Below are 18,781 nucleotides of genomic sequence, written 5' to 3' on the forward strand. Positions count from 1 at the left end.
ATCCCTCACAGAGGTTCTTTTCTGCTCCAGTTCCTCTCCAGTGAGCCCCACACAGGGTTTTGGTTCCATTCTGGTGTGCACCATGCAGAGTTTCGGTTTCGCTCCAGTGTGTCTCATGCGGAGGTTTGATTCTGCTCCAGTTCCGCTCCAGTACGTCCCACACAGAGTGACAGCACCAGGATCAGCCCTGGACCCCAAACCCTGGCCCGGGGGGGGGCACAACCGGCCCTATGGCGAGTGAACCCCCCAGAGGCACCCGGGGAGCCCCCACCCCATCCCACAGCCCCAGTGATGGAGCAGAGCACCCGGAGACGGCCTTGGGGAGGGGGAGGTTTTAGGGGAGGGGGAGGTTTGGGGGTGCCGGGGAGGGTCAGGGTAGCTTTCAGCTCCCTGGTCCCGCTAGGCTGGCATGAAGCAGGGTGGGGGCTCAAGGAAACAGGACCCCCCCCCACCAACCACAGCACTGAGAAGGCTCCAGCCCCCCCGCCTCACTTGACGCGGGGGCGAGCGCTGCAGCCCCCTCCTCTGCGGGCCGGGGGCGGCGGGGATGGGGATGCTGTTGCCATGGCAACGCTGCATCCCTGCATCCCTGCTCCTCCGCGCTGGCGCAGCCGCGCAGCCCCCCCGGGTGATGCCCGCACCCCCCAGCGCCCACCCAACCCCTTTGGGGCAACGCCCTGGACCCCCAGCCCCCCCAAAATGACACCATGGACCCCCCCCAGCCCCCTCACTGATTCCCCCAGGACGATCCTTCACACACCCCACCCCAGCTCCCGCTTTCCCAGCCCCCACCCAACCCCCCCAATCCCTCCTCCGCTTCCCACAAGGCGCTGCCCTGGCCCCCCCCAGCTCCTCTAACCCCCAGTATCCCCATCCCCCTCAAGACCCCATCCTGACCCCCCCCCAAGGACCAGGGACGCCCCCCAAACCACTCCAGACCCCATCCTGCCCCCCCTCAGGACCAGGGATCCCCCCCCAAAACACCCCAGACCCCATCCTGTTCCCCTTCAGGACCAGGGACCCCCCCAGACCCCACCGTGCCCCCCCCATGGACCAGGGACCCCCCCAAAACCACCTCAGACGCCCCCCAAACCCCACCGTGCCCCCCCCCCCGGACCAGGGATCCCCCCCCAAACCCCATCCTGCCCCCACTAAGGACCAGGGACCTACCCAAACCACCCCAGACCCCATCCTGCCCTCCTCCCAGGACCAGGGATCCCCCCCCAAACCCCACCGTGCCCCCCCCATGGACCAGGGACCCCCCAACCTCCCCCCAGCCCCCCCAGGCAGAGCGCAGTGGGCTCCTATCCTCTCTTTAATGCTCATTTTCAAACACAGTTGCCAAACGGGAACGTGGCGTGCAAGACGGGGAGCGTGCTGGCGTCCGCGGGCAGGGGCCGGGGGGGCCCGGGGGGGTCACAGCCAGCTTACTCCCCCCCCCTCCCCCTCCAAACCTCCAACCCAGCTTCCAGCTAAGAAAACAATAGATAAAGCACTAAAGGTGAAACATTCAGTCCCCCCTCCCCGAACACGTAGGACGAGACAATCCAAGGTAAAAGCCCCCAGGACCCGGGGTGGGGGCCGGGGGGGGCCACAGATAAATACCGCCCCCTCCTGCCACAACAGGTTTGGTTTTTTCAGATTTTTTTTGTTTTCTTTTTTTTTTCCCTTTTTTTTTTCTTAAAAAGTCGTTACAAAAAGAGCCAGCGAGCAGCCTCTCTTACAAAACAAGTTTAGTGTTTGCCCCAACTGGGAAAATGCTGGGGGGGGGGGGGGGGGGGCAAATCCTGCCCCTCCCCCTTCTCCCAGCTCCCCCCTTCCCACTGTCTGCTCACAAAAACCCTTAAAAATTCCACGTGACGTTTGGTTTCTTAACAGCTTTCCAGCAAGTTGGGGGTTTGGTGGGGGGGGTGAAGCCTTCCTTGCCCCCCCCCCCGTTCTTATCTGGGGTGCAGGATCAGGCCCCGCAGCCCCTGCTCTCAGGGAGGGAAGCGCCATCCGTGCAATGAGCTGCCAGGTCTCAGCTCAGTGGAGAGAACCCCCCCTCCTCGACTGCTGCACACGATGGGGAGGGGGACACGGTGCCAGGGATTAAATCCGTGACTGTAGTGCCGGTGGAGCAGCCCCCGAGCCCCAGCGCCGCCCCACGGGGTGGGGGGGAGCCCACAAAACGAGGATTTGCTCCCCACCCCGCGAGGCCTGGGGCTGTGGGAACGGGACGGGGGGCAGTAGTGGCTGATCCAGGGAGGGGGGAGGAACAACACAACAAAATTTACCCTGTTAAATGGAGCCCGGCCCTGCTGGGAAGGGCTCGGCACGGCTGCTGGAGGCAGGGGGTACGGCTCCCGTGTGTTCCCCCCCACCCCAAAACGCAGGGGCACCCCGAGACTGGCTGGTCCCTTGCTCCCCCCCAAGGACGCGGTGGGTGCAGAGCGAGGAGTGTCCGGCTCCGGCGTGGGCATGCGGGAACCACGCGGTGTGGGAGGGGGCAGCGTGTTGGGGTGCTGCGGGGGCTCCTGGGGAGGGGGGGGCGAGCCCATCACCCCCCTCCCAGACCCTCCTCTCTCCCTCCCTTCCAAACCACAGCGGCCAGCGGGCACCGGGTGTGGAGGGAGGGGGGGGGTGTCGGAGGAGAAGGAGGGCGAGGATGAAGCCCCCCCCTCAAAACTCCACCTTGCAGGCAGGGAAGGTCTCATCCTGCATGGCCACGGTGCTGTTGCTGCCCAGCACCGTGATGCCCAGCTCCTGCTGCCGGTCGTGCGTCTCCTGGTACCACTCGTGCATCACCAGCGAGTCGAAGGTGGGGATCAGGGTCACCTGCGGGGACACAAACGTACAGCATCGCTCTGGACTCGGCCCTGGGGAGACCGCTCCTCGAATCCTGGGGTCAGTTCTGGGCCCCTCCCCACAAGAAGGATGTTGAGGCTCTGGAGCGAGTCCAGAGAAGAGCAACGAAGCTGGGGAGGGGGCTGGAGAAGAAGAGGAGCGGCTGAGAGAGCTGGGGGTGTTCAGCCTGGAGAAGAGGAGGCTGAGGGGAGACCTCATTGCTCTCTCCAACTCCCTGAAAGGAGGTTGTGGAGAGGAGGGTGCTGGGCTCTTCTCCCAAGGGACAGGGGACAGGACGAGAGGGAATGGCCTCAAGCTCCACCAGGGGAGGGTCAGGCTGAACATCAGAAAAAATTTTTCATGGAAAGTGTGATTGGTCCCTGGCAGAGGCTGCCCAGGGAGGGGGTTGAGTCCCCTTCCCTGGAGGGGCTTAAGGGACGGGTGGATGCGGTGCTGAGGGACATAGTTTAGAATTTGATAGGAATGGTTGGACTCGATGATCTGGTGGGTCTTTTCCAACCTGGTGATTCTATGATTCTATGTTTCTGCCCCCAGCACCGGGAGCAGCGCCGATCCCAGCAATCCCAGCACTCGGGGTGCCCAGGGGGCTCACCTGGACGTCCGTGCCCCACTGGTGCTTGGCGGCGAGCAGGGCGTCGAGGAGGGCTCGCAGAACCCCCTCCTTCAGGTGGTCGTCGCCGCTGACCACGTAGCAGAGGGAACGGACGCGCCGGAAGAACTCTTCATCCACCGTCCGGGCGCTCCAGGAGCCGGGCAGGTACGCCAGGTCCACGTAGACGGGGGGGCCCGGGGGGGCTGCAGCCCGTGTGCCTGCCAGGATGGGGGCACCGAGCTGTGAGGGCTGGACCCAAACCCCCAGACCCCCAGCGCCGGTGCCTCCGAGCTGCTCTGGCCCACGGACACCGGGGCTGGGAACATCCACGTCCCCAGCTCCGAGCTGCTCTGGCCCAGGGACATGGGAGCTGGAGCACCCACCCCCCAATCTCCGTACCTGCGGGTGAGGCCCTGCCAGCTCCGGCCGGCAGCCGTGCTCCAGCGCTGCGGGTGCTCCCTGCCGTGCGGGTGTCCCCACCGGCGAGGCCCTTCTTGTCCCCCGGCAGCAGCCTGGCCTTGTCCCCAGCGTCCCGGGCTGCGCTGGCGGTGCCCCTGGCCTTGGGGGCCGAGCCGGAGTGCCGGGGGGGCTCGGCTTTGGGGGCGGCGGGCGCGGAGCCCACGCGGGACGGGGTCCTCTTCACCTTGCCGGGGGTCTCCTTCCTGGGGGCCGGCAGTGCTTCGGGGTCCACCATGCAGATGCCGGGCTGGGCGGGCACGGGGCAGGGATCCTTCATGGGGGCCGGCAGCGGGTCGCGGGCTCTGGCCACGCCGCGGCCGGGCTGCTCCGAGTCCTCGTCCGACTCCAGCCCGTCCGCCAGGATGGACGGACAGTCCTCGGTGGCCGGAGGGACGTCGGAGTCGGAGAGGGTGGGCAAGGACTCGCTGACGGAGGTCGGGGGCGTCTCGCCGGGCGGCTGGCGCGGCCGAGCCCCGCGCGGCACCAGCTCCTGCGACGCGTCGCTGTCCGACAGCTCCCGCGGGCTGGCGGCGGCCGAGGGTGACCGCTCCGATTTGGGGTGCTCGAACTCGCAGGGCGACACCAGGCAGAGGTCCACGTCGTGGGGCGAGTCGGAACGGCGGCCGGGTCGCGGCACCGCGTCACCGTCGGCCCGCGGCGGGTGGTGGCACGGCCGCAGGGGCAGGGATAGACCACCCTTGGTGGCCTCCGGCTCCGGCGTCCCCCCGGTGCCCCGGGATCGCCTGCCCTCCTCCGGCGGGGACTCGCTGACGGGAGGCAGCACCTGCTCGAAGGAAACCGAGAGCGACTCGTCCACCTCGGTGGAGTGCGGGGAGCCCACCTCGGCCGGCAGTGAGGGCGTGGTGATGGTGGGGGACACGTCGGGGACTTCATCCTTGAAGGGGCTGAGGGAGAGGCAGCCCGCCTGCTTCTCCTGCGAGGAGCCGGAGCCGTCCTGCGCGGCTTTGCCCCCGGCTGCCGGCCAAGGGTTGGGCTGCCGGTTGGCGCCGGGCCCCGGCTCCTCGGTGCCGTCGTCCACCGGCGACTGGTGGAAGGGAGTGTGCCCGGCGCTGGCCGGCCCCGAGCTGGCCGGGGACATCATCTCCAGGGTCTTCTCCTCGGAGCTGCCGCAGGCGTCCTCGCCGCCCTCGGGGCCGTGGTTGAGCATCCCGGTGGGCGTCAGGTCGAAGTTGACACTGCGGTCGCTCTTGGGGGTCTTGGCCAGGGGCGACGGCGGGCAGACAGCTCTCAGGGGGCTGCTCTCCAGGTAGCGGAAGCACTGGGGGCTGTCGGGATCCTCCAGGCCGTTCTCCAGGCAGGACGAGTCCCCCGGCCCCTCAGCGCCCCCGTTCTCCAGCGGCGAGGGCTCCAGCTCGCTCTCGGCCGTGGTGATGCCCTCGTCTGTCGAGTCCTCCTTCCTCCTCCTCGTGCCGGCGCCTGGCGAGGCGGCTCCCCGGCCGCGCTCGGCCTCGGGCAGCATGTCCTCGGGCGAGGAGGACTTGGAGCCATCCGACGCCCCCGGCTCCTTCCTGCCACCTGCCTCCCGCGGGGCTTTGGCTTTGGCCTTCTCCGGCTCCTTCTTGACGGGGGCTTTCTTGATGCTGCCGGCCTTGGCCAGGGGTTTGCGGGTCTCCGGGACCGGTGTTTTCCGGGCCACGGTCTTAGCAGGAGTCTTGGCCTCTGTCTTGCTCTCCTTCGCATCCTTCCGCAGCGTCTCAGCCTTCACCTCCTTCTTCACCACCTTCACCTCCTTCTTGGCCTCTCCTTTTGCCTCGCCCACCTCCTCCTTCTTAAGCAGCTTCTTCTCCTCTTTCCGGGGAACAGGCTCCTTCTTGGGTGCTACCTTATCCTTGCTCACCTTGGGCTTTGCATCCACCTTCAGCTTCTCCATCGAAGAGTCCAGCTTGGCTCGAGCATCCTTGGCTTTCTCCTCTTCTGACCCTGCTCTCACCGTTTCCCCCAAGGATTTTGGCTTCTCCTTGGTCCCCGCTTTCACCTCCTTCTTCTCCACCTTTGCTGGGGCCTTCTCCTTCGGTGCCAGTGCGCCGGTGTCCACCAAGCTGAGCTTGGAAGCCGACTTCAGGCTCTCCTTGCTCTCTGCCCTCTTCTGCTTGAGCGGCTTCTCAGGCTGGGGCGCCGACTGCCCCTTCAAGTCATTCTTGGTGACCACAGGGTACTTGAGGAACTCCAGGTGCTTCACCTTCTCCAGCCCTTCCAGGATGCGGCTCTGTGGGGTGCAGCCGGGGAAGAGGACACGGATGATCTTCTCGGAGGGGCTGACGGGGTGCCAGACGAGCAGGGCGCAGACGGAGGTCAGGCACTGCAGGGGCAAGTCCTGCTCCTTGGGGTAGCTGCTGCCCGTCCATTGCTGCAGGAGAAACTCCAGCTCCTTGGTGCCCTTCACGGGGTTCAGGATGTACATATCCAACCGCCCCACTCCCATCTTCTGGAAGAGGACGGTGGGCTCTGCACGGGGTCCGTTATCCCGGGCCAGCGGGTTGGGATGGATGCCCAGCTTCTCCAGGTAGTGCAGGGTCAGGGCAGCCTCATCACAGCTCTTCAGCACCCGGGAGTTCCCTTCGATGTCCTTCAGCTTCTCGGAGGCGTTGAGGAAGACGACACCGAGCTCTGGGGAGATGAGGTTCTTGGCCCAGTCCCCGTTGCCCGTCGAGCTCTGGGACGGATCCTCCTCCAGCTCCGCCAGCTTCCGCTGCAGGAGGCTGTTGACGCCGGGCAGGCTGTCGGTGCCCACGTGGGTCACCAGGATGGAGTCGATGCGGTCCAGGTGCCGCACCAGCTTCCAGAAGGATGACTTAGGGTTGGAGCCTCCGTTCACCAAGACGTTGAAACCGTTGACGGCAAAGAAAGCCGAGTCCCCTCTCCCGCCCGGGAAGATATAGCAGCAGGGCTTGGAGAGCTTGAGGAAGCCCACCATGGTGGGGGGCTCGAGGAGGTCAAAGGGGGACTGGGGCTCCAGCGACTCCGAGAGGTACTCCATGAATTCCTCCAGCCCCTCCATCTCGGGCAGGATGCAGCCCGGGTTGTAGCGCAGCTCGATGAAATCCTGCAGGTTGTGATGGTCCAAGCCCGAGTCCTTCCACTCCCCAAAGTCCGGGCAGCTGATGGTCAGTCTGGCCTTGGCCGAGGGGTCTGCGGAGCTCAGGATCTCCCCTACCTGCGAGGGGACGGGGACAGACGGAGCTTCAGGGACTCTGCGTGGTGGGGGCTGGTCCCCTACCCACACCCCCACCCCAGCTGCAGCTCGGGGTCAGGATGAGACCCATCGCTTCCTCCAGCCACGTGCTGGGAGGGATGGGAAGGAGGCACCGGCTGGAGGGATGGGAGGGATGTGGTGATGGGAGGAACACACCAGCAGGAGGGATAAGGCAGCTGGAGGGAGGGATGCCCCAGCCAGAGGGATGAGAGGGACGTGCCTGCAGGAGGGATGGGAAGGATGCGCCAGAGGGAGGGATGCGCAGGATGTGTGGGAGGGGGGGATGCGCCAGCAGGAGGGAGGGTTGAGCCGCCAGGAGGGACTCAGAGCTGCCTGCGCAGCAGACGGCTGAGCCAACCTCCCGCTCACGCCACCACCGTGCCCGGCTCCCCTCCGAGACACCAGAGAACGTGAGCAGACAGGCTCTCGGCAGCGCCAGCGCACGGCGCGCCCCCCGTAAACCAGCAGCCAGAGAGCTGGGGGAACAGGCAGCTCCTCCCTAGGGTCTCCCGGCCCCGCACCTCCTTGTCTGTGAAGATCTGGATGAAGTCCCTCAGGGAGAAGCAGCCCGTCTGCAGCATCAGCTCGCCCGTCTCCTCCACGCAGGGCCCCGCAAACACCAGCAGCTTGTGCTGCGAGACGTCTGTGATGAGGTTCCGCAGCTTGAGGACAAGAGGGGACGTGAGGACAGAGGGGACGTCAGGATGCAACCAGGCTCCACCCCGCTGCCAGCAGCTCCGAAGGGGCCCCGGCTGCCTCCCCCCAGCTCACCTCATCACACAGGGATTTGTCGGAAGGGTTGAGCAGCACCAGGGTCTCCAGCACATCTCCTCGGTGGTGGAGGGTCCGCTGACCTGTGGGGAGCGAGGGCTGACATCCATTCTCCCCAAAATGATGGGGCTGCACCCCAGTTTGGCCTCATCCCATGGGATAAGGTGGGGGAACAACACAGCAGCAGGGCCAGCGCGGAAGAGGGGTGGCCACCATCCCGCTTCCGGACACTGTGAGGGCCAGTGGATCTGCTGAGCCAAAGGACACGCGTCCCACGTCCTTCCTGCCGCGGGGAGGAAAAGGAGGGGGGGCTCCTGTCCTTCAACACCCCAGCAAGCCCTGGTTGATCCCAGGAGGGGATCTCAGAGCTGCACCCGCACCCAGGCACCCACTGGAAGCCTGACCCCATCCAACCAGCGTGACAAGGGAACACGGAGGCACCAGAGCAGCCCCAGCTCTGTCTTCTCCTTTCCATGGGAAAGGGATGGGTGAAGGAAGCGGTTTCTCACGTGGAGGATCACGGGGTTTGGCCGGGGGGGGCCACAAAGCAACGTCTGTTCACACAGTTGCCAGGCGGTGGTGGGAAGGGGGGCTGGTGGGGAGGGAATCGCACAGATGTGCGATTCCCTCCCCACCAGCCCCCCTTCCCACTGCCCCCCTGGCTAAACTGGGGGGGTTCCAGTAATTAAACACCCCACTTTTACCTTTCACGATGCTAGAGAAAGTCGCCGAGTGGCGGGACACGAAGAGCTTCAGCTGCTCGTCCAGGTTGCAGGAGCAGAGGTCGATGTCCCAAGAGCGGATTCCTTTGTTGGGGGGGGGACACAAAAGAAAGAGGTGGGGGGCTCAGCCCTATTAGCACTGAGCCCCACGGAAAAGCCCCCTCCTCACACGGCAGCACCCACGCAGCAAGAAGGGGGCATCCGACCTCGTCCTAAGACACAGCCGTGCCAGCCCTGGCGGCTTTGGGGACATCCCAGTGGATCCCCAATTCCAGCTGGACCCCGGCACGAGGCTGCCGAGCACCTTGTGTGGTGACTCAGGCGGCACCAGCTCTGCCAGCTCAGAATCCCAGCCCCGAGGCGCGCCTTGTCAGTGCCTCGTCAAAGGTGCTAATTAAAGGAACTAATGGGGCTTGGAGATTTGGCACCGGTGTGGGTGCTCACATGCTGAAGGATTTAGCATCGGTGTGGGTGCTCATGTGCCGGGGGATTTGGCACCAGTGTGGGTGCTCACGGCTCCATGCCGGGGGATTTGGCTCTGGTGTGGGTGCTCACGGCTCCATGCCGGGGGATTTGGCTCTGGTGTGGGTGCTCACAGCTCCGTGCCGGGGAATTTGGCACCGGTGTGGGCGCTCACGGCTCCGTACGGGGGGATTTGGCACCAGTATGGGTGCTCACGGCTCCATGCCGGGGGATTTGGCTCTGGTGTGGGTGCTCACGGCTCCATGCTGGGGGGATTTGGCTCTGGTGTGGGTGCTCACGGCTCCATGCTGGGGGGATTTGGCTCTGGTGTGGGCGCTCACGGCTCCGTACGGGGGGATTTGGCTCTGGTGTGGGTGCTCACAGCTCCGTGCCGGGGAATTTGGCACCGGTGTGGGCGCTCACGGCTCCGTACGGGGGGATTTGGCACCAGTATGGGTGCTCACGGCTCCATGCCGGGGGATTTGGCTCTGGTGTGGGCGCTCACGGCTCCGTACGGGGGGATTTGGCTCTGGTGTGGGCGCTCACGGCTCCGTGCCGGGGGATTTGGCACCAGTATGGGTGCTCACGGCTCCGTGCCGGGGGATTTGGCACCGGTGTGGGTGCTCCTGGTGCAGGGTCAGCCACAGCCCCAAAACACACCCAGCCGTGGGACCCTTCAGGGGGTTTCATGGCGGGCTACCAGCCCCCCAGCCATGGCAGCCGGCTGGCGTGGCCACAACCACTCCCGGCTAACGGTCCTCGTGATGGCGTAAAGCCAGCGTGGGGTTGCACAAGGCGCCAGGCGAGGGCTGGGACCGTGACGGGGTGATTTGGGGGCACCAAGGGTCACTCCTGCCGGTGCTGGGTCCCGTGGAGGGGGAGACGACATGGTGACACGTGTCCCGCCAATCTGGGGGTCCCAGCCCCGAGCCTGGGGGAGAGGGGCAGATGGCCAAGGGCTACGGGGGCAGATCCTGAGGGGCTGGGGCAGGAGAGGGAGGAGATCCTGTGGGTTTAGAGGGGCAGATCCTGAGGAGCCAGGGAGGGGGGCAGATCCAGGAGGATCTGGGGCAGGAGAGGGGGCAGATGCTGGGGATGTGGAGGGGGGGCAGATCCTGTAGGTCTGGGGCAGGAGAAGAGCCAGACCCCAGGGCTTTAGAGGGGCAGGTCCCGAGGGTCTTGGAGGGGAGTTGGGGGCAGATCCCAAGGGTCTTGAGGGGGCAGATCCCGAGGGCCTGAGGCAGGAGAGGGGGCAGATCCTGGGGGTTTAGAGGGGCAGATTCTGAGGTGCTGGGGCAGATCCAGGAGGATCTAGGGCAGAAGAGGGGGGCAGATCCTGGGGATGGGGGGGGGGGGGGCAGATCCCGAGGGCCTGGAGGATGGGGGACAGATCCTGGGAGTTCTTGATGGGGGCAGATCCCGAGGATCTGGGGCAGGAGAAGGGGGAGAATCTGAGGAGCCAAAGGGGGAAAATCCAGGAGCATCTGGGGGAGGAAATGGGGCAGATTTTGGGGGGGGGGGGTCTGGAGCAGAACTTGGGGGGGGCAGATCCTGGAAATCTGGAGCAGGAGGGGGCAAATCCTGGGATGGAGATGGGGGGGACTCAGACCCCGGGATGGGGCTGGGGGGGTTGCTCAGACCCCGGGATATTGGGGGGGAGGAAGCGGGGTGGAGGGGGTCGCTCAGAGCATCCCTCGGGAGGGCCCGGTCCCGGTCCCGCCCCGCGCTCACCTCGCTCCAGCTGCTGCAGCGCGGCCGCCCGCAGCCCGGGCCGGTGGCAGCCGCCGCCCACGATCGCGAGCAGCGAGAAGCGGCGCTGCCCCGCGGCAGGGCCCGAGGGAGCGGCCCCCGCGGCCCCCGCGGCCCCCGCAGCCCCCGCAGCCGCCATCTTCGGCGCCCCCCGCGCCGCCGCGGGCCCCGCCCCCTCCGCGCCGCCAGCCCCGCCCACTGACGTCACCAGCAGCCAATGGGAAGCGGCGGCGGGGAAAGGAACCGGCGGAGAGGCGGGGGCGCGGGGGGCGCTTAAAGGGGCGATGGCAGGGTGGGGCCGGCGGTGGGGCCCGCCAAGCCGGGGGGGTGCAGTGCATGGAGGAGCGTGGAACGGCACGGCCTGGCACGGAATTGCCTTGTATTGCATTGCACGGCCCTGTATTCCGTGTCAGTGCACCGTATGGTATCGCACGGCATGGCACTGCATTCTATTATGTTGCATTGCATTGTATTACATTGCATGGCATGCGATCGCATCGTGCTGCATGGCATGAAGTTGCATTGTGCTGCATGGCACGGCCCGGCCTGGCATGGAACAGCATTGCATTACATTGCATTCCGTGTCATTGCACTATATTGCATCGCACGGCATGGCATTGCATTCTATTATGTTGCATTGCATGTCATTGTGTTATATTGCAATGCATGCAATTGCATTGTGCTGCATGGCATAGCAGGGCATGGCACTGCATTGTATTGCATTGTATTGCATTGTATTGCATTGCATGACCCAGCATTCCGTGTCATCCCATTGTATTTCATTGCATGGCTTGGCATTCCATTCTATTGTGTGGTATTACACTGCATGGCATCATATTGCAGCGTCCCGCATGGTGCTGCATGGTGCTGCATGGCATTGCAAGACAGCCCAGGGCTGTGAAGTGCAGTGCGAGGGGCGCAGAGGCCGCCGCAGCGATGGGAGGCAGCGTGGGGAGGTGTGGGGCGCAGTGCTGCGATGGCACGGGTGCAGCGGGCGCGGTGCCGGAGCTGCACGGTGAAACGCAGGGCACGCGGCGCGTGGCAGGACCGAGCAGCCTCAGACCGATGCACGAAAGCCCTGGGCGACGCGCAGGATGGACCTCGCACCCCTCGGCCTCTCTTCCCAAACCCCTTCTCTGCCATCAGCCCCCAGCGGGTCAGGAATAACCAGCGCCACGTCCACAAAACCCCCAGCCCAGCAGCATCTCCCCACCCCGCTCCAGCCTTTGTGCCCCACACGGACCCACAGCAGGACAGGACCCACCCCAGAGCCCCCAAAGAGCAGGCAGCAGGCGTGATCCAAGCTGTTTAATGCGGCCCCCAACACCCCCAGCCCCGCGGCACCCGAGGGGCACAGCCAGGCTCGTCCCAGGGCAGGGAAGGGGCTGGGGACTCACAGCTCCCAGCCTGGTCCAGCAGCATCGGGGCATCTCCATGTCCCTGGTCCCTCAGGAGCACCGGAGGGTGACGAAGTTGCAGGTCTTGCTGTGGGGGCAGCTGCAGCGCTTCCCGACGCGAACTCCCCTCCGCACGGCACACGGCTCCCCGGGATGGCACTGCGGGACGGCACACGTCAGCTCCGGGGGTCTCGCTCCGGTGCCGGCCGCGGGGCTCGAGCCCCCTCGCCACCAGCACCCGGGTCTGGGCGCCCTCCCGCCCCCGTCGCAGCCGTACCAGGGGCACCCAGCTCAGCCTCGTCTCCACCGCCGGCGGCTCCCGGCTCCCCAGCTTCTCCAGCACCTCCTGCAGCGCCTCGACCTGCCGCACACCGCACCGCGTCACCCCGAGGGGCCCGCGATCTGCAGCACCTTGGCCCCCCAGGATGTCCAGGGGCTCTGGATTCACATCGCTCCGAGACCTTGGGATGCCAAGTGGCTCGGATCCACAGCACCCCGAGCTCCCAGGATGCCCAAAAGCTCCAAATCCACACAGCCCTGAGACCCTAACGATGCCCAGAGGCTCTGGATTCACATCACCCTGAGCTCCTGGGATGCCCAGAGGCTCCAAATCACTCCGAGCCCCGGGACACGCAATCCCCCGAGGGGCTGCTGGTGCCCCCTCCCCTGCAGACACCGCTCCCCAGCCCCTTACCAGCTCTGACTTCTCCCGGCTCTGCCTGGACACGTTCTCATCCATCTGGAGCCCCAGCGCCAGCTCGGCAGCGCCCAGCAGGATGAGGCCGGAGCTGGCCAGGCAGAGCAGGCAGAGCCGGATGCTTTCCATGTTCTTGGTTCCGTCCCTGGACGCTCTCAGATACTCCCAGCCCATCCAGCTTTATCCCCCAGCTCCAGCGTGGGCAAACACCCGCTGACGCAGCCGGGGCACCGAACCGCGCCGGTGCCATCAAACCAGACCAGGGGACACGTCTGCGGGAGACGCTTCCCGTGGGACACGGGGCACCCGGAGCCAGCACGATGTACGTCAGCGCCACGTCCAGCGCGAGAGCCGCCAGGCTGAGCCGCCCCGGCGCCGAGACCCCGATGTGGAGGCCACGCTGCCAATTCCCTGAGCAAACACGGCCGCAGCGCAGCTCGTCCCAACGCACCCAAGGTCCCTCTGGGATGGCACAGACAGGCTGGCACAGGGCGCTCGTAAACAGCTTTATTCCAAAGGAGGGGACAGACGGACACGGGGACAGGGGGACGGCAGCCCCACCAGGCCAGGGCCCTGATGCAGAGCCGGCTCGGGGGGTAGGAATGCTGCTGCCCCCCTTCCTGCAACCAGGACCCCTCTGGGGATCCCTCCGCAAGCGAAGGGAGAGCGGGAGCGCAGCGCTGCCCCACGGCTCCAGCGCAGCACAGCAGGACGCATCCAGCTGGAGGGGGGCGGACGCAGGTGAGCGGTGGGAAAGGGGTGATGGGGTATCACAGCCCCGTGTCCCACAGCCAAGCCGAGTTCCCCAACATCCCCGAGGTGCCCCCTCGTGTCCCACAGCCCTCCCAGCCCCGCTAGGAGGTTGGCGACACCGGCGCAGAGCCCTGGTGGGGAGCACAAAGACGGGGATCCCAGCCCCAGGGCATCTCCAAACCCACCTGCCCTCCTAGCTGCGCTGGGCCTTCTTCTGCTGGTGGCCCGGCCTCGGGGCGCGCTCAGCAGCCTCTGCTCGGCCTTCCCGGAGGCCCTGGGACACAGAAAAGCAGAGAGTCATGGGGGCAACACTCTCCTTCCACCCCCCCACCCCCCACCTGCCCCTCACACCCTCCTCACCATGTAGAAGCCGGTGTGGTACCCGCTCATGTACCAGGACATCAGCATCGTGGTCAAAGCCTCTTGTTCCTCCTCTTCCTCCCAGGCAGCGCGCAGCGGGGCGGGGGGCACCACCTGCCAGCAGCACCCCCAGCCCCTTAGGGAGAGCCGGGGGGCACAGGGGGTGCCCCAAAGGCTGGCACGGGGGTGGCCGCTCACCTCGAGGGGCCGCGGGGAGCAGGGTGCCCGCTCGCCTTTCCTCCTCCTCCTCGCGCCTGGAGGTGGTTCCCACGCCTGGGGGGCCCCCTCGCCCCTCGGGGTGCCGCTCGCCCCCCAGGCTCCGGGGCGGGGAGGCAGGAGATCGGCCAGCGCCTGCTCCTCGGTGTTGCCGTAGCCGTCGAACTCCACCAGGCAGGTGCCGGTGCCGCGGTCCAGCGCCCGCAGGTGAGCGGGGTAGAGCAGCCCGTCGCCCTCCCAGACCGCGCTGCAGGCATCGCCCACCTTCCACTGCGGGGAGACAGCGGGGGACATGGCGGGGGGCACGGGGGGACGGTGTGGACCCCGAATCCCACCGGGTTTGGGATGTGGCTCGCTTACCTGGTGGCCTTCCTCCTCCTCCTCCTCCTCCTCGCTGGGGGTCACGCTCGAGGCGGGGGTCTCGGAGCCGCCATCCGACTCCTCGGCCGGAGCCTCCCGCGGGTGGGAGGCGCGGGGGGAGCGGGGAGAGGCGGCGCCCGAGCCCGGGCCGGCGCGGACAGAGCCCTGCGGGCGGCGAAGGCGGCGTCAGCGGGCAGGGCCCCACCGGGGGCTGCTCCAGACCCTCCAGTCCCGGCCCCATCACCCCCAGCCCCGGTTTGGTGCCCCCCGTCCCCGTCCCATTGCCCCCAGGCCCCAGACCCGTCGCCCCCAACCCCAGTTTGGTCGCCTCAGGCCTAGCCCAGTCCCAGTCCCGTCGCCCCCGGCCCAGGCTGGTCGCCCCCAGCCCAATCCAGCCCCAGCCCCATCACCCACAGCCCCAGTTTGGTCGCCCCAGCCTAGACCAGGCCCGGTCCCGTCGCCCCCAGCCCCACGCCGGTCACCCCCGGTCCCGGCCCCGGCCCAGCCCCGCCGCCCACCCGCGGCCCCGGGGCGCCCTCGGCCATGGCCCGCGCGGCCGGCCCCGCCCCCGCCCGCGCGCCGAGCACTCTGGGTATTGTAGTCCTCACGCCACGGCCGGCGCGGTAGGGCGGGGCGCGTCGGGACTACATTTCCCAGAGGGTAGCGCGAAGGCGGCGAGCGAGAGGGCGGGCAGAGCGGGGAGGAGAGGGACAGCGAGAGGGCGGGCAGAGCGTCTCCGCCGCCTCTGTCTCCCCCTGCGGGCACGGCCCAGCCCGGCGCCGACTGGAGGCCACCGGCTGCTGGACCTGCGATGAGCTGTGTCGGTGCTCAGCGGCGCCGGGACGGGGACCGGGGGGGCCGCACACGGTGCCAGCCCCCTCCCCAGCCCCCGGGGGATCGCTCAGCCCCGACCGGCCGGCAGCGACAACGGGGCGACCTGGGGGCGGCACCGGGAGCCCCCCGGCAGGTGGCACCCGCCGCCCGCCGCAGCCCCGTGTCCCCGTTTCCCCCCGCTTTGAGCTCAACGTCCCCCCCCGCCACCTCCTCCCGCTACCGGCGCACGGATCCAGCCTCCTCCGTGTCCCGCCGCACGAGTTGCCGACCCCCGGTGCAGCCCCCGGTGCACGGACCGAGCCCCGGTCCATGCACCGACCCCCCCGTGCAGCCCCCGGTGCACGGACCAAGCCCCGGTGCAGCCCCCGCCCCATGGACCGACCCCCGGTGCAGCCCCCGGTGCACGGACAGGACCCCTGGTCCATGCACCGACCCCCCCGTGCAGCCCCCGGTGCGGGGTCGGACCCCCGAGGCACGGACCGAGCCCCGGTGCAGCTCCCGGTGCAGGAACAAGACCCCCGGTGCAGCCCCCGGTGCACGGACCGAGCCCCGGTGCAGCTCCCGGTGCAGGGACAAGACCTCCGGTGCACGGACAGAACCCCTGGTCCATGCACCGACCCCCCCGTGCAGCCCCCGGTGCGGGATTGGACCCCCGGTGCAGCTCCCGGTGCACGGACCGACCCCCGGTGCACGGACAAGCCCCCCGGTGCAGCCCTCGCTGCACGGACATGAGCCTCGGTGCAGCCCCCGGTGTGGGCTCGGACCCCCGGGTGCAGCCCCCCGGTGCAGGGCCGACCCCCCCGCTGTCCCCGGTACCGGGGTGGTGGTGGTGGGGGGGGCAGTTTCGGGGCGGGTTCCCCCCCCAGCCCCACGTGGGGCCCCGTGGGCGGCGGCCAATCCGCGCGCCGCTCCGCGAGGCGGCGGCCAATGGGAGGCGCGGGGGCAGCGCGCGGGGCCCCGCCCCCTCCCGGCGCGAGGCTATAAAAGGCGGCGCCCGGCGGGGCCCCCGGCTCAGAAGCGACTCGGCTCCGGGAGCGGCGGCGGCAGCGGGACCGGCGGCCGCGCTCGGATTGACTCTGTCGCGCTCGGGACTTGCCTCCCTGTGGATTACAATTGCACCATGACCCTGGAGGAGCTGGTGCCCTGCGACAGCAGCAAGTGAGCGGCGGTGGAGCCCGGGGGGGGGGCCGGGGGGGGCTCCATCCCGGTCGCCGCCGCCGCCGCCGCCGCTCACACCGGGTCCTTTCTCCTCCTCCCCCCGTAGGATGCAGGCGGTGAGCGAGGCGGTGGAGCGGGTGCTGGTGGCGGCGCAGCGGCAGGACCGGCTCACCGTGGGGGTCTACGAGTCCGCCAAGCTCATGAACGTGTGAGTACCGGGGGGTCTGGGCCGGGGGGGGGGGGGTGTCTGAGCAAAGGAGGGGGGGTCCCCAGCGCCGTTTGCCACGGGGAAGCATCCAGGAGCGGAGTTAATGCGCGGCTGGGCTTGCAGGGGGCTGCTTGGAGCCGCCCCGGGGCTGGGGAGGGGGGTTTGTCCCCGTCCTTTCCTCCTTGGAGCAGCCCCAGTACTTGGGGAGGGGGTTTTATCCCCATCCTTTCCTGCTTGGAGCAGCCCTGGGGTTGGGGAGGGGGTTTTATCCCCATCCCCTCTAGCTTGGAGCAGCCCCAGTACTTGGGGAGGGGGGTTTGCCCCCATCCCTCGCTGCTCAGAGCATCCCCGGTGCCTGTGGGTGGGGGGCTTGGAGTGTCCCCTGTCCCCTCCTGCTTTGCTCCCCAGCGCTGGGGAGGGGGCTCTCGCCCCCGTCCTGTCCCGCTTTGCGCAGCCCCCGGTGTTGGGGAGGGGGGCTTTGGCCCCGTCCGCTCCCTCTCGGAGCGTCCCCAGCGTTGGCGAGGGGGTCTCTGCCCCCCATCCCGTCCCTACACGCGTGGAGGTGGCCGCGGTGACGCGTGGGTCCCCCTAACTCCCCGCTGCGCCCGCAGGGACCCCGACAGCGTGGTGCTGTGCGTCCTGGCCACCGACGAGGAGGACGAAGGCGACATCGCCCTGCAGATCCACTTCACCCTCATCCAGGCCTTCTGCTGCGACAACGACATCCACATCCTCCGCGTCTCGGGGATGCAGCGCCTGGCAGCCATCCTGGGCGAGCCCGACGCGGGCACCGAGCCCCGCGACCTCCACTGCCTCTTAGTCACGGTGAGTGGGATGAGGAGCCCCGGTGAGTCACGCCGGGCACGGTGCCACCGCCGGGGAGGGACTCGGGGACACGTGTCGGGGCGACGGCGGCGCTTAACCTCGTGCTTCTGCTCCCCAGAATCCCCACACGGACGCTTGGAAGAGCCAAGGGTTGGCTGAGGTGGCCAGTTACTGCGCCGAGAGCCGCGATCGGAACCAGTGGGTGCCGTACGTCTGCCTGCAGGAGCGCTGATGCCCGTCTCCGTACCCGAAACGGGAGGAATAAAAAGAAAAAAAATCAGGAAGGAAGAGGAGAAATGGCCAGTTAAAAAAAACCATAAACCCAAACACCCACCGATTTTATTTTACTTTTTAACCGGAGAGGAAAATAAAGCAGGAGCAGCCCGGCCGCGGCGGTGGGCATGGGCTGGTGGGACGCTGGCCCCGGAGCTGTGTCGCGGAGCTGTGCCACGGAGAAGGTGCTTGGCCGCAGGAGCCGGGGGACAGCGGTGCTGAGGCGCCCCGGGCCTGGCGCTGCGGAGTGGAGACCGAGGCCGGTTTGGTTTTCTTTCTTTTTTTGGCATCTGTGACTCGACGGAGGCGAGGACTGCGGAGGGGAATGGATTTATTTTGCAAACAAACTGCTTTTTCCAAGGGATGAATTTATCGTCTGCAGCCACGGACCTGCAGCACCGGTGCCAGTTTTTGCACTCGAGCCACTTGGAGACCCTGAACTGAATCGATTCTAGAGTTTATTCTTATACAGAGTTAAGAAAAAGTCATTATTTGCAATAAAATGTCTGAAATCACGGGTGTCCCGTCCTGCCTGCCTCTGCTCCGCTGGAAATGCTCCCCTAGGGTGCAGGGCTGGGTCTTTCCCACCCAGGGCACCCCCCACGCTGCCTGGGGGAGGAGAAACCACCCCAATTTCTCCAAAAAAATGGGATTTGGCCACAAAAACCACCCAGGGCTCTGTGGGAAACTGAGTCACGGCCAAGCCCGTGGGTGGGGGCTGAGCCGGGGGTTTGGGATTCCCCCCCATGGGAATCTGTGGGCTGAGCCCCCACCAGGGCTGGAACCCCCCAACCCCTGTGGGATCCCCCAGGTGGGGGCTTGGATCCCCAGGGCATCCTCTGTCTTGTAGCTGGGGGGGGGGGGGGGGGGTTGTGCCCCCACCC

At 67.3% G+C, this 18,781-nt stretch overlaps 5 protein-coding genes across 5 annotated transcripts; 2 read left to right on the top strand and 3 right to left on the bottom strand.

Annotated features, from left to right (window-relative positions):
• Nucleotides 1–1,302: 1,302 nt before the first annotated feature.
• MAP1S (microtubule associated protein 1S) lies at nt 1,303–10,929 on the bottom strand. The gene is made up of 7 exons (XM_069878297.1): nt 10,799–10,929; nt 8,588–8,689; nt 7,884–7,966; nt 7,634–7,774; nt 3,839–7,073; nt 3,440–3,657; nt 1,303–2,817 (listed from the first exon to the last, which is right to left on the bottom strand). The coding sequence occupies exons 4-7, from the start codon at nt 7,691–7,693 to the stop codon at nt 2,662–2,664; spliced, it is 3,669 nt and encodes a 1,222-aa protein (XP_069734398.1). The 5' UTR covers nt 7,694–7,774; nt 7,884–7,966; nt 8,588–8,689; nt 10,799–10,929; the 3' UTR covers nt 1,303–2,661.
• Nucleotides 10,930–12,111: 1,182 nt separating this feature from the next.
• LOC138731727 (cocaine- and amphetamine-regulated transcript protein-like) lies at nt 12,112–13,298 on the bottom strand. Its single transcript, XM_069877845.1, has 3 exons — nt 12,908–13,298; nt 12,491–12,574; nt 12,112–12,372 (listed from the first exon to the last, which is right to left on the bottom strand). Exons 1-3 carry the CDS (start codon nt 13,082–13,084, stop codon nt 12,265–12,267), a joined length of 369 nt encoding a protein of 122 aa, XP_069733946.1. The 5' UTR covers nt 13,085–13,298; the 3' UTR covers nt 12,112–12,264.
• A 99-nt stretch (nt 13,299–13,397) lies between these two features.
• Nucleotides 13,398–15,147, bottom strand: LOC138731726 (survival motor neuron protein 1-like). The gene is made up of 6 exons (XM_069877844.1): nt 15,118–15,147; nt 14,600–14,764; nt 14,222–14,509; nt 14,024–14,137; nt 13,849–13,937; nt 13,398–13,631 (listed from the first exon to the last, which is right to left on the bottom strand). The coding sequence occupies exons 1-5, from the start codon at nt 15,142–15,144 to the stop codon at nt 13,857–13,859; spliced, it is 675 nt and encodes a 224-aa protein (XP_069733945.1). The 5' UTR covers nt 15,145–15,147; the 3' UTR covers nt 13,398–13,631; nt 13,849–13,856.
• Nucleotides 15,148–15,410: 263 nt separating this feature from the next.
• Nucleotides 15,411–16,507, top strand: LOC138731684 (uncharacterized). Its single transcript, XM_069877771.1, has 2 exons — nt 15,411–16,245; nt 16,449–16,507. The coding sequence occupies exons 1-2, from the start codon at nt 15,411–15,413 to the stop codon at nt 16,505–16,507; spliced, it is 894 nt and encodes a 297-aa protein (XP_069733872.1).
• Nucleotides 16,454–18,412, top strand: GADD45B (growth arrest and DNA damage inducible beta). Its single transcript, XM_069877958.1, has 4 exons — nt 16,454–16,591; nt 16,698–16,799; nt 17,411–17,624; nt 17,743–18,412. Exons 1-4 carry the CDS (start codon nt 16,554–16,556, stop codon nt 17,854–17,856), a joined length of 468 nt encoding a protein of 155 aa, XP_069734059.1. The 5' UTR covers nt 16,454–16,553; the 3' UTR covers nt 17,857–18,412.
• Nucleotides 18,413–18,781: the final 369 nt, after the last annotated feature.

Source organism: Phaenicophaeus curvirostris, chromosome 28 (assembly GCF_032191515.1).
Source record: "Phaenicophaeus curvirostris isolate KB17595 chromosome 28, BPBGC_Pcur_1.0, whole genome shotgun sequence".
NCBI classification, from domain to species: Eukaryota; Metazoa; Chordata; class Aves; order Cuculiformes; family Cuculidae; genus Phaenicophaeus; species Phaenicophaeus curvirostris.

Bases quoted from the DNA above. Each gene is read 5' to 3' on its own strand.
- LOC138731726 (XM_069877844.1), bottom strand. From the start codon at position 15,144: ATGGCCGAGGGCGCCCCGGGGCCGCGG. The intron at 14,510-14,599 runs GTAAGCGAGCCA...GTCTCCCCGCAG, and splicing joins AGGAGGAGGAAGGCCACCAG to TGGAAGGTGGGCGATGCCTG. The intron at 13,938-14,023 runs GTGAGGAGGGTG...TCTGTGTCCCAG, and splicing joins ACCACACCGGCTTCTACATG to GGCCTCCGGGAAGGCCGAGC.
- GADD45B (XM_069877958.1), top strand. From the start codon at position 16,554: ATGACCCTGGAGGAGCTGGTGCCCTGCGACAGCAGCAA. The intron at 16,592-16,697 runs GTGAGCGGCGGT...CTCCCCCCGTAG, and splicing joins GTGCCCTGCGACAGCAGCAA to GATGCAGGCGGTGAGCGAGG. The intron at 17,625-17,742 runs GTGAGTGGGATG...TCTGCTCCCCAG, and splicing joins TCCACTGCCTCTTAGTCACG to AATCCCCACACGGACGCTTG.
- LOC138731727 (XM_069877845.1), bottom strand. From the start codon at position 13,084: ATGGGCTGGGAGTATCTGAGAGCGTCCAGGGACGGAACCAAGAACATG. The intron at 12,575-12,907 runs GTAAGGGGCTGG...GGTGTGCGGCAG, and splicing joins GCCGGGAGAAGTCAGAGCTG to GTCGAGGCGCTGCAGGAGGT. The intron at 12,373-12,490 runs GTACGGCTGCGA...GCCGTCCCGCAG, and splicing joins GGCTGAGCTGGGTGCCCCTG to TGCCATCCCGGGGAGCCGTG.
- MAP1S (XM_069878297.1), bottom strand. From the start codon at position 7,693: ATGCTGCAGACGGGCTGCTTCTCCCTGAGGGACTTCATCCAGATCTTC. The intron at 3,658-3,838 runs GTACGGAGATTG...CCATCCTGGCAG, and splicing joins TGGCAGGGCCTCACCCGCAG to GCACACGGGCTGCAGCCCCC. The intron at 2,818-3,439 runs GTGAGCCCCCTG...GTGTCCCCGCAG, and splicing joins AGTGGGGCACGGACGTCCAG to GTGACCCTGATCCCCACCTT.
- LOC138731684 (XM_069877771.1), top strand. From the start codon at position 15,411: ATGAGCTGTGTCGGTGCTCAGCGGCGCCGGGACGGGGACCGGGGGGGC. The intron at 16,246-16,448 runs GTACCGGGGTGG...CCCCCGGCTCAG, and splicing joins CGACCCCCCCGCTGTCCCCG to AAGCGACTCGGCTCCGGGAG.